Source organism: Pongo pygmaeus, chromosome 19, assembly GCF_028885625.2.
Source record: "Pongo pygmaeus isolate AG05252 chromosome 19, NHGRI_mPonPyg2-v2.0_pri, whole genome shotgun sequence".
Lineage (NCBI taxonomy): Eukaryota > Metazoa > Chordata > Mammalia > Primates > Hominidae > Pongo > Pongo pygmaeus.
Genome location: NC_072392.2, coordinates 31,446,767 through 31,464,424, shown reverse-complemented (window position 1 = coordinate 31,464,424; position 17,658 = coordinate 31,446,767). Strand labels below are relative to the sequence as shown.

The 17,658-nt window shown below is 48.7% G+C and overlaps 1 protein-coding gene across 1 annotated transcript in view; it reads left to right on the top strand.

Annotated features, from left to right (window-relative positions):
- Nucleotides 1-5,976: 5,976 nt before the first annotated feature.
- The window catches only part of LOC129017992 (tensin-3-like), a 129,609-nt gene continuing 117,927 nt past the window's right edge, over nucleotides 5,977-17,658 (top strand). Inside the window, exons 1-2 of the mRNA XM_063656000.1 lie at nucleotides 5,977-6,333; nucleotides 14,110-14,221. Of these exons, the coding sequence (XP_063512070.1) occupies nucleotides 6,256-6,333; nucleotides 14,110-14,221 (190 nt within the window). The 5' untranslated portion in view covers nucleotides 5,977-6,255. The remainder of the gene's footprint in view (nucleotides 6,334-14,109; nucleotides 14,222-17,658) is intronic.

Below are 17,658 nucleotides of genomic sequence, written 5' to 3'. Positions count from 1 at the left end.
CCAGTCTTTCAGGTGCCCCATGCACATATCCTGAGCCCCTGGGACCTCATGTACCCGAAAGTCCTCTGCTGGTCTTCCCCCTCCAGCATGGTCCTGGGGAACAGGTGGGAAGATGTTTGCTGGATAGGTGAGATGCAAGTGTGCCTGAACACTTCCTGAATGTCTCAGAGGGTGAGTGCCCTGGGAGGCACACTGTTACACTGTCCCTTCTGGATTTCGGATGGAGCACAAGCTGGCTGCACAAGGAAAGAGACAAGAGGGAGGATTTTCCCAAAGTCTGTGTTTGGACAGGGCCCAGGTACAAGACCTGCCCCTAGAGACAGTGTCTGGGACTCCTGCTGCCCAGGGACCAGTGTTCCCGCCTTTGGACAAGGAGAGAGGGCCAGGCTCAATTTCTGCAGAGGAGAGCTGGCAACAACTTGCTGATGTCAGAAATTCCTTAAACTGAAGACAGGCTTTTTCAATATCAGAGGCAAAGTGCTTTTTTTTTTTTTTTTTTTTTTTGACAGTCTTATACTGTTCCCTGTGATTGGAGTGCAATGGCGTGATCTCGGCTCACTGCAATCTCTGCCTCCTGGGTTCACGTGATTCTCCTGCCTCAGCCTCCCAAGTAGCTGGGATTACAGATGCCCACCACCACACCTGGCTAATTTTTTGTATCTTTAGTAAAGACGTGATTTCACTATGTTGACCACACTCGTCTGGAACTCCTGACCTCATGATCTGCCCTCCTCAGCCTCCCAAAGTGTTGGGATTACAGGTGTGAGCCACCGTGCTCGGCCGTAAAGTGCTTTTAAATGTGCTTTAGGTGGCACATAGGAACTCCCTCACACTCGAACACCTTCAAGCCATGGAGCAGAGGGACTGGCCGTGTTAGATTTCATGTCGACGCGCATGTAGTGGGTAGAGGAGAGCTGGGAGTCATCTGCCCAGAGTATCTGGTGGCCCCAACTGCAGAGCACTGAGGCTAGGAATCAGGAATCAGGGCTGGATCCTGCCAGGGCAGTGGCTCTGTGAGCACACATCAGAGGGACTAAGGATTTGGACTCTCCACCCCTCACTTGGGTTGTCTGGCCAAGGTGTGGTGAGGATTTGGTTTAGATGATGCCTCTCTGCAGAAACACCCAGTGGTAATGCATGTTCTCCTCTCTGAATCACAGGTGGTGCCAACCATGACTTGTCCCATCCAAGGTCATGGTCACCTTGACCCCTTGATTAGGTGGAGACTGAAGGCTTCTCTGTTGTTGACTTACTCTTTTCCCTTTAATAGTAAATAAAGGAAAATATTTAGAGACTATGTATTCTCTCTAAAGATCAACCAGTGACAGCCCATTAGATTCTGTCTCTCCACTGCACATAACTCCCAAGTCTCCCATCCCACGACGCATGAAAGCTGAGACCTTTACTCTTCCTAATAACCTGCTCTCAGGCCTCCCATTGCCTCTCGGAGACTGTCTCTGTGGTCATTTGCTTTTTTTTTTTGAGATGTAGTCTCGCTCTGTCACCCAGACTGGAGTGCAGTGGCGCAATTTCGGCTCACTGCAAGCTCCGCCTCCTGGGTTCACGCCATTCTCCTGCCTCATCCTCCCGAGTAGCTGGGACTACAGGCGCCCGCCACCACGCCCAGCTAATTTTTTTTTTCTATTTTTAGTAGAGACGGGGTTTCACCCTGTTAGCCAGGATGGTCTCCATCTTCTGACCTCGTGATCCACCGCCTCGGCCTCACAAAGTGCTGGGATTACAGGCGTGAGTCACTGCACCCGGCCTTGGTCATTTGCTTCTATCAGTAGGGACTCAAAGAGTCTTGGATTCATATTGTATTCAATGGGTCGTAATCCAATATTATCACTATTTTGACGTCCAAGTCGTTTACAGTTTGCCTGGTGGGAGCCTCTTCAGGCTGGCCCCTGTGTCTTTTTGTTAAAAAACCCATTGCTCTGTGAGCGCTGTCTTACTTTCTGGCCAAAAAGAAGAGATTTCAGGCTCATTGGGGGTGACTGTTGCTATTGGAGCCTCCCCACCCTCCAAGGACAGATCTGGGAGTATCTCTGTGTGTGTGTGCATGTGCACTGGTGCGTATACACACATTCACATCTACTTTGATTTCTAGATGTATCTACATCTCTAGATTGGAAACTCTGAGTCACACCAATACCTGATTCCTGTCTCCCAACACAGGGCTTAGTATAATGTTCCCCTTTCTAGACTAGCAAGCTCCTCCCCAGTGGAAAGGAAGGTGGCTCCCATTTTTGTTCTCACAGATCCTTATGCTCAATCTTCCTGTGCATGACCAATCTCCCGTCACCTCTCCACTGCTATGGCCGTCCTCTCCCCTGTACATTTATCTGTGTTTCTAGGGCTGTTGCCCAAGGCTGAGGTTCTCTTACCTAGAGTTTCCATGTCCACTCCTGCTTTCTCCTGAGTGTCCTCCCAGGACTGCCAGGGGTCCTCCAGGATGAACATACACCTGTGATGCTTTTTCCTTTTTTCCAGTTATAGCTCCCTGTGACGTTGGAGTCCAGCCCAGCTCGGTACTGGGGCCTCCTTCCTTGTCACTGCTTTGTGCAATCCTGCTCACCACCCTGTCCTTGCTTCTTGAGCCTTGTCTACCCTCAGTGTCCCAACACAGCTGTGCATTAGCCACCCAGCCTTTGGCCAGTTCACCAAAAATATGGCGCTTTACCACCCTTGCCTCTCTTCACCTCTTTTCCTGTCTGGAAAGTGTCTGCTTCTGCTTCAAGTCACAGCCCATTCATGGAGTTCTTCCCATGATCTGTGGACTCCGTGCCCCCTCCTAATGCTGTGTGTAGATCGTCCCTCTGGAAGGGGCGGAGTGAGCCAGCCGCTGTATTTCCTCTGACATCGAGCACACACTATGTTCACATATCTGTGGTTGAATACATGATCGTGTGAGGGAATGGACACATAGAAGCAGCCTCCAGTTTCCAGTGACAAAACAAGGGCATGAGTGGCCCCTCAGCTCTCCCCCAGGGAACCTTGTACTTGGTGTTAAAGTCTGACTCATGGAGGGGCTCATGTCCCTAGTTCCAGCGGGGTTTCCAACCCAGGTTGAGATGTAGCCTCTCTTCCTGATGGCTGGTTTGCTAATGTCTGCCTTAGCCGTCTGGAATTCATCCTCCCTGGGAAGAACCTCATTTTGTTCCTGGGAAGAACCTTGTTTTGTTCCTGGGAACCAAGTGCAGTCAGAAGCTAGGGGGAGACAACCCGGCGAGTATAAAGCACAAAGGATTGTGGCAAAGCACGAAGAAAATTGGAAGCTGGGCAGCAGCACAGAGCTCACTGTGGCCCTAAGATGGAGTGAGGCCAGTCTGCCACCCAAGTTTTGAGGTGAGGGTCTGTGCCTGGAGGAGTCTGTGCCCTGGCTTCTGAGTCTCTTCGCATCCCCAGACCCTCAGCTACAGCTTACTTCTGGGAGGACTCAGAAGGGTGTGGTCTGAGACAGGCAGTGAACACCAGTGTTGATGTGGTGGAAATACAGCAAAGCAGAATGTTTTCATTCCTGCACCAGTGTTTATTGCTCCTGCTTGGTGCTGTGTGTAGAAAATCCCAGACAAGGTTAGGACTTCCTATTGGAGGCACAAGACTTATGACCACACTAGAGTGTCCGGGCCCCAACCATCCTTGGGTGGCTCAGCCATGGAGGATGATAAACCAGTCTGGGAGGTCCGATGGGAGGCAGATCTTCAACTGAGCCTAGGACAGCGGTTTTCAGCCAGAAAGGAGAATGGGAAACTGCCTTGGGAGAAACCCCAAGTGAGCCCAAGGGCGCAGAGCAGAAGGACCCTGGAGTGTAAGAGCCTAGATTGCAAGCCTGGCAGGAGGCGGTCAGAGTGGGGGGGCAGGGAGAGGGGCTGGAGAGGCGGCCTGCTGATGAACGCAGATTCGCCTTAGGATTGAGCACTGTTTCTTGCCAGTGAAAAATCAGTTTGTTGTCCTCACCGGGGAGGTTTATCACATGCATGTTATTTGTTACTAGTAATGAAGTTTGGGAGTTTTCTGAATGGCTACTCTTTTAAATAAGTAAGAGCAGATTCAGGGTATCCCTGTAATAAAAAGCCACCTTCAACCATTTGCCTTCCACTCTGGCTTGCATAGGCAGTGGGCTGGCCTGTGCTCCTGGCCATTGTTCCTGGGTGGACCCCAGAGAGTGTGAATCCTGGTACTCAGGTTGGAGGATTTTTATCCTGCTGGGGGCTATCTGTTCATTGCTGAATTCAGATTTCTTTGGCCGGTTCCTGTGGGCACCGTGGTAAGGGCGGTGGTAGATCCAGCTGACCTCTGGGCGTGTTTGCCCTGGGTAAACCATGACAGCAGCACATCTTGTTCTTAGCTGTTTGTAGGCACTGCTATGTACCTCGTATTGTGTCAGATGTGAAGGAATCTGGAATGAATACGATACAGATGTGTTCTCAGGGAAGGATGTTTGAAAAGACTAGAGTTTGGATATGCTATAGGAAAACAATGATGAACGAATACAGAAAAATAAATGAAGGAATGAATATAGAAAAAGGTGAATAATAGTGTCATTTGAAGGACGGGGGAAATAAGAATGCCTGCTTGTCTGCCAGGTGATGATTTAGTGAGGAATTGGAACCCAGAATGGTGTGTTCTAGGAGGAGGTTTTTTGCTTTGTAGTTGAAAGTTGAAGAGCAGCTTTACTCTTCTACTGCAGAAGCAGAAAGATGGATATTTAGTGCCGGAACTTGAGAGGTTAACGTCGGCCAGTTGAATTGATGGCTGGATTTTGCACATATGTCAGCCATAAAGGCCACGACTTAGCCCACCCAGACTGCTCCCCACATCCAAGGCATGTGGAGTTGCAAGTGGAGCTGTAGATCTGAAGTTAGGGTGTTGGAGCCACAAAGGCTGAGCTCTGGGACACTTCCCCTAGGCTGGGCCTGGAGTGAAGGCCAGTGGTAGGAGTACAGGGTTAGCTGGCCTGAGACTAGAAGGCCCCCTATCCTGCTCTGAGGCAGGGGTCTCTTCCGCTGCCCCCCGTAGACCACAGGTAGTGGCTTCATCTTAAACATGTTCTTTTAGTTTTAGACTTGCCACAAAGCTTCTTGTAGACAGCCAAGATCCACTGCCCCGGGAAGGCTGGTGAAGTCCGACAGGCATTGAAAGGCGGGATCTGCCTGTGGATCTTGCCCGCCTCTCCTCCTGGCGTTTCTAAGTGACCCTTCCTTCAGGATCCTGGCTTGTCCATCTTCTGCCATCACCCTGTCATCTTCACCTCCTGAACTTCGGGTTTCTAATTTCCTTCTAAAATCGCAGACCCATAAAGGAAGAAGGCACTTCAGATGTGTTGTGAATTGTCCTGATTTGCCAGGAGCAGGATGGCGGGGGGTGGGGGTCGGGGGGGGTGAGGGAGGGATAGGCTGGGAGATAGGGACGGGGGCAGGGAGGTGCAGCCCAGCCCCCAGGTGTGCAAGGCCCCGGGCGGTCCTGTGCTTTGACCTTTGCTTGAAATCCTCACCTGGTTAGGCGTGTCCCTCTCTGCAAGGCCAGGCTCCTAGTTTTTCTTAGTTGAAGAGGCAAATTAGAAAAAAAGCCTTTCTGCCTCGGTGTTTCCCTGCTTTCCACTCCAAATGCCCTGTTTGCTAGTTAGATTATCAGGGTAGTGTAGATTACTGTTCATTACAGATGCAGAGTTGACTGGATAATAATCAAGATTTAGAAATTCCGAAAGCCAAAGAGCTTGCTCGGTTTTGATTCTTTTAAGCACCTAGCCAGCGTTCTCGGAGCGGTTTGAAATCCTAGTAAAGCTGAACCCTGCGCCAAGCGCGGCGCGTCGGTAATTCCAGTCAGATGGCGGCTGCAAGACCCCGCTCCCCCCGCCTGGAAGGCGTTTCTTCACCCACTTTCCCAGTGTTTGGCGGCTCAGCCTGTGCCTCCGCGCTTGTTCAGAGCTGCGGTTGGGGCGGGCGGGGGAGGGAGGGCTAATTCGTGTCAGATGGAGGGACGCCGTGCGGGACCGTGCGCTCGCGCCTGGCTTTTGTTCCCGGCGTCTGACTTCTGACGGGCAGGAGTGGCTGTGGAGGCGGCGGCGCGCGGCTGGGACCTGGGCCGGCGGCCACGGAGAGCCCTTGGCCCCTCCCGTGTTGGCCATTTCCTGGGACTTGTGTCCGCAGGGGACTCGGGAGGCATCCTCCCCCCACCGATAGCCGCTGGGGAGGGGTCAGCGGCCGTCCTCGCCTGGCCGGACCCGGCTCCCCGCGGGCGGCAGGGGCGGCCATGCGGCTGCGCGCCCTGACCCCCAGGCCACCGGGAGGGTTCGCGCGCGGAACCCGGTCGCGCCAGCGCCGGCGCCAGGTGAGTGCAGCCCGGAGCTGGTGTGCAGGGCCAGGGGCGCGAGGCACGGGCGCCTTCAGGGCTGCATGCACGTGGGCTGCGCCGGGTGTGCACTGGTGCCCGTGGACGCTGTGCCGGTGTGTACCCGCTTGTGCTCATGTGTATGCATGTGCCCTTGTCAGTGCGCGTATGTCGGTGTGTGTTTGTGCACCCCGTCTGCACGTCCACGCGTGTGTGCTTGTGAGCGCGCGTCTGTGTGTGCAGGCATGTGTGCGCTGGTCTGTGCCTGAGTCCTGGTGGGTGCGTGTGTACCCTTGTGTGTGCGCGCGCAGCACAAGGAGCGAGAGGGCCAGTGGAGCTTTGCCTAATGGGGGAGTCTTCTGGTAAGCGTGGAAGAGGGTTGGGGCTTAGCTCTTTCTAACCCAACTGCCTCTTGAAAAGGCTTCTTGGGTTCCTTTCCCTGCAATGGAATTGGGATACTGGCCATTGCGCAGACCTGCTATCCCTCGCGTGTTTCTTGCAAAGGTAAAGGGCATTTGAGCTCTGCAATGACGTGGGGGATGCGCTGGGATGTAGGAATCCTTACAGGTTCCCTGGGGACCGCATGGGTTCCAGCGGTGCTCTGTGGTCCACAAGACGGCCCTTCACGGTGTTTGAATTAAACAGAGCAGTGCTAGTTGGCTCCCCGCTAGGTTCAGCCTCCCTTTCCCCAAGTCATTGCATTTGTTTTTCTGAAACTTTTATAAGGTTCTGTGGAGTGAAAAACTGTCAAAATTTCAGCTGGTTACTTGAGGTGTACTGCGTTCCCTTTTAAAGTGTAGTGGTCAAACGCTGCTGCCTGGAAGTGTGGGAACAATATGTGCTGGATGTGGAGGGTGTCCCTCTTGCCCCAGATACCGCCCCCCTGTGGGCTGGGAAATATCCCCGAGGCCTGGAAGTGTTCCTGGCTGTTTAACATCAGAGTGAAGTTGGGCTGGGAATGTGTTTTTGATCAGTGTCTGCCTCTCCAGAATGCCTCTGAAGGTTTCCCAGGTGCCTGAATGCCCACCTAAATCCTCTTACTATGGTGGAGCTGAATATTTCCTGAAAGGAAAACGTAGCTGGGATTGTGCTGATGCAGCTTTGCACTTTTGCGTGTGTAACCATTTTGCCAGGGCGACCTTTAGCCGGGAGAACCTATCCGAGAGGTCCCTGCGGTTTTGCATTTCGGCAGAGTGGAGCATTCATGTGGAGCACCTCCCTGTTCAATTTTGCAGAGATTTTTCTTTCTCAAAAGAGACCTCACAATCAAGACCAGCACTAATTACTGTGTCCCCCTCAGGGAGTCCTTGTGGAACCAGCAGCCTGCTCTCTACCCTTCCAACATTTTGTTCCTAACAATTAAGTGCAATTTAGATTCCTGAACTGAGCCTGCTAAATGCTTCAGCATTGCTGCCTCCTCTCCCCCTTTGGGAGAAATGAAAGCACAGTATCAGGTGAAAACAAGGGCAGTCTAATCCCGTCTGGTCTCATTTCACAATAGAGATGTTATGTACAGATGAAGCGTGAGCAGATGTTATTACACTATCTTAAATGAACTCCTCAGGGATCCAGCAATTCAAATGGCTGAGCCCTCGCAACAGTGCTTATGCTGTTTCCCTCTTTAAGTTTTCTAGCTGTGGACCACTGGGCAAGAAAGCTGCAGGAAAACAGTGCCTCTTTCTCCCTGGTTGGAATAAAGGTATTTGTAAGGAATAAAAGGTCACAGTATCTTTCCTTGGCCCACAGACTGTGGCTAATTCATTTGGTCAACAGGTATTAATTGAGGGTCCATGGTCCACTGTCTGCCAGGCGCTGGGCAGGGCCCTAAGAGGACAAAGGGGAAAGAGCCTGGTGTCCTGCATCTAGGAAACTGCAATCTAGCACAGGAGAGAAGGCATATAAACAAATAACTGCAATACGAGTGAAAAGTAAGTACCAGCTGCTGCATTGCAATAGAGAGATGTGTTTGTTAGGTGTTTGAATGCTGCTCTTGTCTGAGCGTGAGACTGGGGCTTGAGGCATATGGGGCCTGAGTCCCATATGCCTCATCCATTGGCTGTGTGGTGCTGCATCTCGGTTTTGCATCTCACCATCACGGTTTGTAGACTAGTGGTGATTACAGTAATGACACAGAAGCACTTGGCTAGTGTTACCAACTGCATAATTAGCAGCATCATTATCCTTCTTTTGCAGAGCATTGAACACACAATCTCTGTTATCAGAAAGGATGCAATCTCTTTGAAAAAACCAGATACTGACATAGGAACAACTACATAATAACAGTGCCTTAAATGTATATAGATACTTATAATATAGTCTGTTATATACAGTGGTGATTCTGTCTTGGCCGCAAATTGGAATCACGGGATGGAGTTGGGGTGGGGGGTTTGACAACAGTCCAGTGTTCTGATTCAGCCTCCAGGTAATCTGATTTAATTGGTCTGGGGTGGAGCCTGGGTCAGCTGTTTTAAAAGCTGCCCCAGTGATTCTTATGAACTGATAGATGGTATAGCGTTTGGTCATTTACAATAGCTGTTAAGAGACAAGAGGGGGAGGATATCTTTTCTATTTAAGAGAGGTTGTGACTTGTCCTGGGCCACAGAGCTTGTAGTGTAGGTATCAGAACTTACATGAAGGCTTCTGCTTGGTTCAGGACCCTTTCCCTTAGTTTATTTATTTTTTCTTTTTTTTTGAGATGGAGTCTCACTCTGTCAACTCAGGCTGGAGTGCAGTGCCATGATCTCAGCCTACTGCAGCCTCCGACTCCTGGGTTCAAGCGATTCTCCTGCCTCAGCCTCCCGAGTAGCTAGGATTACAGGTGCCCACCACCACACCCAGCTAATTTTTGTATTTTTAGTACAGGCGGGGTTTCACCATGTTGGCCAGGCTGGTCTTGAACTCCTGAGCTCAAGTGATCCACCCGCCTTGGCCTCCTAAAGTGCTGGGATTACAGGCATGAGCCACTGTGCCTGGCCATGAAGTTTTTTATTAGGTGATTGTATTAGTATATTTTCATGCTGCTGATGAAGACATCCCCAAAACTGGGCAATTTATACAGGAAAAAGGGCTTAATGGACTCACAGTTGCAAGTGCTGGGGAGGCCTCACAATCATTTTGGAAGGTGAAAGGCACATTTCACATGGCAGCAGGCAAAGAGAGAGAGCTTGTGCAGAGGAACTCCCTCTTATAAAACCATCAGATCTCATGATAATTATTCATTATCACGAGAACAGCACAGGAAAGACCTGCCCCCATGATTCGGTTACCTCCCACTGGATCCCTCTCACAACAGGTGGGAATTCAAGATGAGATTTGGATGGGGACACAGTCAAACCATATCAGTGATTAAATGTTTAGGATTGTTTTGTGTTCTTGATGAATCAGTCCTTTTATTGTTATGAGAGGACTTTCTATATCCTTGTTAATGTTCTTTGATCTGTAGCCTACTTTGTCTGATATAGCCACTCCAACTTCCCTTTGATTAACATCAGCAAGGTACTTCTTTTTTTTAGCCTTTGTCTTAAAAAAAAAAAAAAAAAAGACCAGGTGTAGTGGCTCACACCTGTAATCCCAGCACTTTGGGAGGCCAAAGCGGATGGATCATGAGGTCAGGAGTTTGAGACCAGCCTGACCAATATGGTGAAACCCTGTCTCTACTAAAAATACAAAAATTAGCGAGGTGTGGTGGCGGTTGCCTGTAATCCCAGCTACTTGGGAGGCTGAGGCAGAGAATTGCTCGAACTCGGGAGGCAGAGGTTGCAGTGAGCCAAGATTGCGCCACTGCACTCCAGTGTGGGTGACAAGGTGAGACTCCATCTCAAAAGAAAATATACTTATATAATCTGATGACTTTTGTTGCCTTATAATTGAGATATTTAGACTATTTACATAAATATGATTATTAATATGGCAAGGTTTGACTCTGTCATCCTGCTACTTGTTTTCTATTTCTCCTACCTATTATTTGTTCTGCTTTTCTTTTATTTCCTTTTGCCATTTAGATTAATTGAATAATTTTTATTTCATTTTATCTCTCTTGTTTGTTTATTACCTACAATTCATGATTTTAGTGGTTGCTCTAGGGTTTATACTATACCTCTGTAACATCACAGGCTACCTTCAAGTGATATTATATCCACTTCATGAATACTATGAGAGCCTTATAATAGTCTTATGGAATCTTTGGGATGTCCAATTTCTGACTGGAAACCTCTGTGGCCAGTGGCACCTTTGCCTGAGTTCTTGTCCTGTGTCCAGGAAGAATGAGATACGCAGACAGGGGAAGGGTGAAGAAGATGAAGATAAGCTTTATTAAGTGTTAAACAGCTCAGAGGAGACCCACAGTGTCCTCTCTGTAGGCAGGTCATCCCGAACTCTGCTGCTCTCAGCAGAGAGGAGGCCCTGGAGAGGGTGGTTCCGCTCTGCAGCTGGAAGTCCCAACATCTCTGCAGGTCTCTGAAGCTCTCGGCAGAGAGGGTAGGTCCTCTGTGCAGCTGGTCTCTTGTGGGCTCTCCATTCTCTCTGTCCTCTCTCTTGCTCTGGCTGAACATGGAAAAGCCCTTGGAGGGGAGGAAGTGCCTGCTGATTGGTCCATGGGCGGCCATGGGTGGGCTGGAAGAGGCACCATGAGTCCCCACTCCAGTCTGTGGGACTGGCAGCCCGTCCCCAGCCTACAGGCCCTCCCTTGCCTGAAGGTGGGGCCTTACTGAGGACCCACCCCGTTCTGTCCAGGACTTTGCCTACTGCTGCCATTCAAGGCCCTGGAACTTGTCCCCAATCCCGCTCTGAGATCAGAGGTGGGGGGCCGGGAGAGGAGACAGGCCAGGCAGCCAGAACAGACACTCCTGAGCCAGCAGGGATGGTGGGGTGGGGGGGGGCTTCCATGCCCCCGAGGGTGCAGGCCGCAGAGATGCCTGGGTCCTGTGCCTGGGAGGGTGGCTGCAGCTGCCTGCACTCAGGGAGCTCCTGCTTTTCCCCAGCTCCCGCCTGCTTGGAGTAGGAGGCCCAGGTCTGCAGCCGTGGATGGTGGCTGCAGCTGCACCCCGGGGGACAGATCCTGCCTGCTCCTGGCCCCACTCAAGAACACAGGGAGGATTGGATCTACAGCTGCAGTTTGGGCAGCTGCAGTGGCACCCAGGGAGTTCCCACCCCAACTCAGAAGAGGCGGAGCTCCCACCGGCTCCATGGAGAGTGCAGCCCCAGCCGCACCTCCCTGCTGCAGCCAGTGTGATGTAGCAACCACTGTCATCAATAGTATATTTCCTTTTCTTCTTTCCTGAACTTTGTGCTATTTTATCAGAAAATTTACTTTTAGATATGTCATATGTCACATTACACTATTGTTTAAACAGTTAATTATCTTTTGGTGAGCTTTAAATAATAAGAAAAACTCGTAAATTTACCTGTGTAATTAGCATTTCTGGTGCTCTTCATTTATTGGTGTAAAGCCGTAATTCCATCTGCCATGTCCTTTTTGCCCAAGCACTGTCTTTAATATGTCATATGTGTCAGCTGGTGATGATTTTTTTTGGGCTTTAATTGTATATCTTTTTTTACATATTTTAAGAAGTTTTTGGTTCACTTTTATTTTTAAGAGCTATTTTTATTGGGTACAGGATTCTAGATTGACACATTTTCTTTCAGTTTTTTGTTTTATTTTATTTTGTTTATTTTTTTAACTTTTAGGTTCAGGGTACATGTGCGGGTTTATTATATAGGTAAATTTTGTGTCATGGGGGTTTGGTGTACAGATTATTTCCTCCCCCAGGTAATAAGCATAGTACTCGATAGGTAGTTTTTCAATTTTCACCCTCCTTCCACCCTCCACCCTCAAGTAGGCCCTGGTGTCTGTTCCCTTCTTTGTGTCCATCTTTCAGTATTTTCTATTATACTGCTGTCTTCTCACTTATATTTTTTAAAACAATGAGAAACCTGTTATACTAATGGTTGGTTCCCTGCATGTAATGTGTCTTTTGGCCCTGTGGTTGTTTTTAAGGTCTTTCTCTTTGTTACTGGGTTTAAGCAATTTGATTATTGTATGCCTTGGGGGGTAGTTCCTGTCACATTTCTTGTGCTAGAAATACACACACACACATATATATATATATATATATATATATATATATATATAGATGGAGTTTCACTCTTGTTGCCCAGGCTGGAGTGCAATGGCACGATCTCGGCTCACTGCAACCTCCACCTCCTGGGTTCAAGCGATTTCCTGCCTTAGCCTCCCAAGTAGCTGGGATTACAGGCACCACCGCCATGCCCAGCTAATTTTTTGTATTTTTAGTTGACACGGGGTTTCACCGTGTTGTCCAGGCTGGTCTGGAACTCCTGACCTCAGGTGATCCACCCGCCTCTGCCTCCCAAAGTGCTCGGATTACAGGTTTGAGCCACCGTGCCTGGCCAAGAAATTTCTTGAGTTTCTTGGATCTGTGGGTTTATAGTTTTCCTCCTGGCTTGAAAAAGTTTCAGCCATTATTTTTTCAAATATCCCCCCTTCCCTGCCCTTCTCCGTCAGTCTCCATTACACATATGTTATGTTGTTTAAAGTTCTCCCGCAGCTTACTGATGCTTGTTTATTTATTTATTTAGGTTGTCTCATCTCTGTGTGCTTTGTGTTGGGAGGTTTGTACTGTGATGTCTTCAAGTTCATTCACCTGTGCTTCTGGCAGGCTCTAACCTGCCCGTAATCTCATCCAGTGTATCTTGCATCTCATATTCTTACATTTTCCTCAATGAATGTTTGATTTGGATCTTTTTATGTTTTTCAGGTCTCTACTTAACCTTCCAGCATATAGAATAGTTATTATGATGGACATTTGGGTTATATAAAGTTGTTATGACCATTCTTTCTCTTGTGGACATAGGTTTTTATTTCTCTTTAGTGTAAATAAGAATGGAATTGCTGAGTCATAGGACAGGTGTGTTTAAGTTTATAAGAAATTGTCAAACCATTTTCTAAAGAAGTTGTACCATTTATTCCACATTCTAAATACCATTTCATCTTTTCAAATAAATTTAATTATTCCAGTGGGTGAGTAATGGCCTCAATGAATCCATACACGGTCACATATCAGCAAATAGATATGATTAGTGCTTGACTCTAAAAGCAAATTGAATTCTTACAAGGTTATCATATAGCTGGGAGCCTTGGCTCTACAAACATGAATAGGTAGCCGAGTGGTTAGTTTTTCCAAGTGCTAATGCTTGTAATTGTGTTTGAAGAAGAACCACATGTGTGTCACAGGCTGGACTGTCTCTTCTTCTGCAGGAGAGCTCAGAGAGGCTCAAGAGCTTAGTGGTGATTCTGGAACACCTTTGAACCAGGAAAGCCAGTTGACTTCCTCATAACATAATTGTGCTGTTTAGCTAATTACTTTTTCCAGAAGAAAAAGGGTTGAGAGTCTAGAAGTGTATGTGGATTACTTTGTCACAGAAGTAGGTGGCTCTACGGCTCAAGTCTGGAAGGGAGTGCATTTTCACATAATGATGTTGGTTGATGTAATGTTTCTAGGCACCCCATGTGGTGATTGATGAGTTGGGTGAAAGTGAACGTCCGTCTAGGACTCTGGAATTGGGAATGCTAACAGGGTATCCGTGGGTCGTCTTGGGAATTTTAGCATCACCAAGATGGTTTCTTGTTCTGTGTTTGCTTGGTAATATTCCTGTTTTTGCTCTTTACAAATTCCACTAGATTTATTATCTCCCGAAAAGGAAAAAGAAACAAACTATGAGATGAAACGTTGACAATTTCTTCCTTTACTTTTTCAGCCAGAAGAATTAACCTCGAGTCTGCACACTTTTAAGAACAAGGCCTTTAAAAAATCCAAAGTGTGTGGAGTTTGCAAACAAATTATTGACGGTCAAGGTATTTTATGCCAAGGTAATTCTGTGTTTATGATTCTCTTCGCCGATTAATCCAAGGCAAAACAAACAAAAAACAAAACGAAAACTTTTTTTCGGGAGTTTCCGAAAGTTAAATCATGGAATTCCCCTTCTTAGTTTATATGTCCCCCAACCCCCCACCCCCTTACTTAGCAGGGGCCAACCGTATTTACACAGATAAGTGCTCTTGAGGACATTTTTACAGAAAGAGCAGAGTTCCCCGATGGGAGAGGAGGCAGCAATTTGTAAATTAATCATTTATTCTCGGGTCTGCTCTGAAGTGTCAGTAACTCAGGTAATTTAGTTTGACTTTCAGATCTCTTACTCAAGTTTGCGAATGAAATGTTTCTATCTTTAGAATTCAGGTTCATTTTGGTATGGCCCCTTTCAGATCCTGTCACTAAACTAAGCCACCAGCTTGGGTACTAGATATTTAGACGTCAAGTAATGAATGGAACTTGCCAATTCTTTTGTGACTGCACATTAATAAATCTAGTAAGAGACGTGTGACTGTAATGAATGTGGGAATGGTCGGGGGGCAGGGACTGCTGGGCGGACCAGTGGGGTAACCACACAGAGGGAGTCACTAGGAGGACCAGGCCCTTGGAGAGTGCGGGGGCTGCTCTTTGGCATCATTTCATCTGCGGGGTTGGGGATTTCCTCTAGAAAATGTGCAGAGTCTCAGCCTGTGGGCTTCTGTGGTGTTAGGACCTCCCCCTCAGTGCCTCCTTCCCTGCAGACCCCCAGCAGGTGGTCCCTGATAGCCACTTTAGACTAGGGTGCCTATGATGGAAAGATGCATGCAGTCAAACCTTAATGGGTTGAGGATGTGACCAGGGGCCTCTAAGGGGCTCTTGGGATTCTTTTACAGTTCAAAGGCCTGAGTGTGGGTGAGAAGACTGGGGTGCCCCTCCGCTGATTCGGCCCCTTGGAGAAGTCAGTGCTAAAGAATGTGTTGGATGAGTGGTGGGTACCGGCCACCCTGGTCGCTAAGTAGAAGCCAGAGACCAGGGAGCCATTTGTGTAATTCATCTAGATCTGCATCCAAGGCAGAGAACATGGGCTATAGTGTACTCTGAGCCAACTGATAGGACATCCTGTGATTCAAAACTTTTTTTTTTTTTGAGACAGGATGTCGCCCTGTCATCCAGGTAGGAGTGCGGTGGGATGATCAGGGCTCACTGCAGCCTTGACCTCCTGGGCCCAAGCCATCCTCCCACCTCAGCCTCTCCAGTAGCTGGACTATAGGCATGGGCCACAGGCCCAGCTAATTTTCTTACTTTTTTGGAGACAAAGTCTCATTCTGTTGTCCAGGCTGGTCTGGAACTCTTGGCCCCAAGTGATTTTCCTGCCTTAGCCTCCCAAAGTGCTGGGATTACAGGTGTGAGCCATTGTTATAAGCCCATATTTGCAAATGGCACTGCACTGGGTGATGTCTTGGTCATCTGTGAATGCTGTGGCCTGTCACTGGCCATTCCCCTGCATAGCTTGTCCAGTTCAGTAGGGCCATGTCAGCCAAATGTGGTGGCCCTTTGTGTTTGGGGCCTGCAGGTGTAAAGTGATGAGAAATTGCACTGATGCTCTTGGACAGGCGTCCTCCATCAAGCTTGCTCTAAAATGTCTGTGGGCAAACATAGCAGCCCCTCTGTGTCCCACATACCCTACAGGGTCCAGTAGGGGCTTTGTGCCTTTCCAGGAACATGGCAAAAATAGAAGCCCAAGGAGTCTCCCCATCTTTGAATGTCATTCTCATAGAAATGCTCATATTTTATTTATTTATTTATTTATTTATTTTTGAGATGGAATCTTGCTCTGTCACCCAGGCTGCAGTGCAGTGGCACGATCTCGGCTCACTGCAAGCTCTGCCTCCCAGGTTCACGCCATTCTCCTGCCTCAGCCTCCCCAGCAGCTGGGACTACAGGTGCCTGCCACCATGCCAGGCTAATTTTTTTTTTTTTTTGTATTTTTAGTAGAGATGGGGTTTCACCATGTTAACCACGATGGTCTCCATCTCCTGAACTTGTGATCCGCCCGCCTCGGCTTCCCAAAGTGCTGGGATTACAGGCGTGAGCCACGGCGCCCAGCCAGAAATGCTCATATTTTAAAATTTTGGTCTCTAACTTTGACTCTCAAGTGTGAAAAGAAGGAAAAGGAAAGTCGTGGTTGAATTGGAACCATGAAACCAGCAGCCCAGAGAGCCTGGGAATCAGAGCTATAAGGGCCTGGTGTTGATCCTAGAGCCCTGGTCCTGTGCCAGCGGAGCCACGGGGCGATACTGGGAGAGCTGTCATGAGCAGCATGGCACCAGCAGGGACACCCTGGGCTTGTTCTCGGCTTCCTCATCCTGTGATGACATCTCAGGCAAAGCTGCAAACCAAAGGTTCCCCATGAACTGACTTCTGCCTGTCAGGTGCTATGTGGGGACAGGTCTGATTTGGGAGCAAAGGCGGAGGTCAGACAGAGCTGGGTCCTGGCCCTGCCCCTGACATGGGCAAAGTCTCCTCACTCTGGGTCTAGGACTTAGGGCTGTTCCAAGGGCAGAAGTCAGGCTTAAAGTGCACAGCCAGCGTTGTGGCACTTAGTTTTGTTATTGGTGTTAGGATTGCTCTGAAGGGAACCCACTGTGGGTAGCTCCATATGGCTGATGCCGCATGTGTGTTTGGTTAGCCTCTGCACCACACATCCTTGAGCTGTAATCCAGTGGGGGAGCTGCTTAGACACAGAGGCCTTTTGCACAACTTACCACAGTGGCTTGGGCTGCACTAGGTTGGTTATACTGCTTGAGGAGTAATTTTTCCTTCTTTGTATAAATGAAAACTGAGTTTACTGAAGAGTTATCTCAGACATCCTTTTTAGTACTTCAGTATTCTGTTCCTGCCATTCAAGTAGCATTGACTATTTTCAAAGTAAATGTAACCAATGAAAGAGAAGAGCTTGAAGAAAGCACGGCCTCCAGCTGTGAAACACGCAAGCGCGTCTTGGACGGCGGGGAGCTGTCTTCTTTCTTTATCTGGAGGATCATCGTCTTAGTGCCTTCCCTGGCTTGGGACTTGTGTCTCTTCCTCTGTCCTGCAGTTGCACACACTCAAAAGGGCCAGGGAAGGACCCCAGATTGATCATCTGGTTCCAAATGAACTCTGTTTTGTGGCATTTTAAATATGTGGTGTGTGAAATATTAGGGAGGGGTGAGGAGGCCTGCCAGAGTGGTGTGTATGTGCCTGAGTGTGTGGGTGCACATATGCATGGCTATGTGTGCGGTGCATGCATGCATGATTGAGTTCATGCATATGAGGACAAGCAGTGCACACACCTGTGATTGCATGTGTGTGCATGCGTGCATGCGTCTGAGTGAATGCATTTGCTTGAGCACACAGATATTCCACATTGTGAGGGAACATGTGAGAGCATCCCTTCTGTTCAGACCACTTTGTAGAG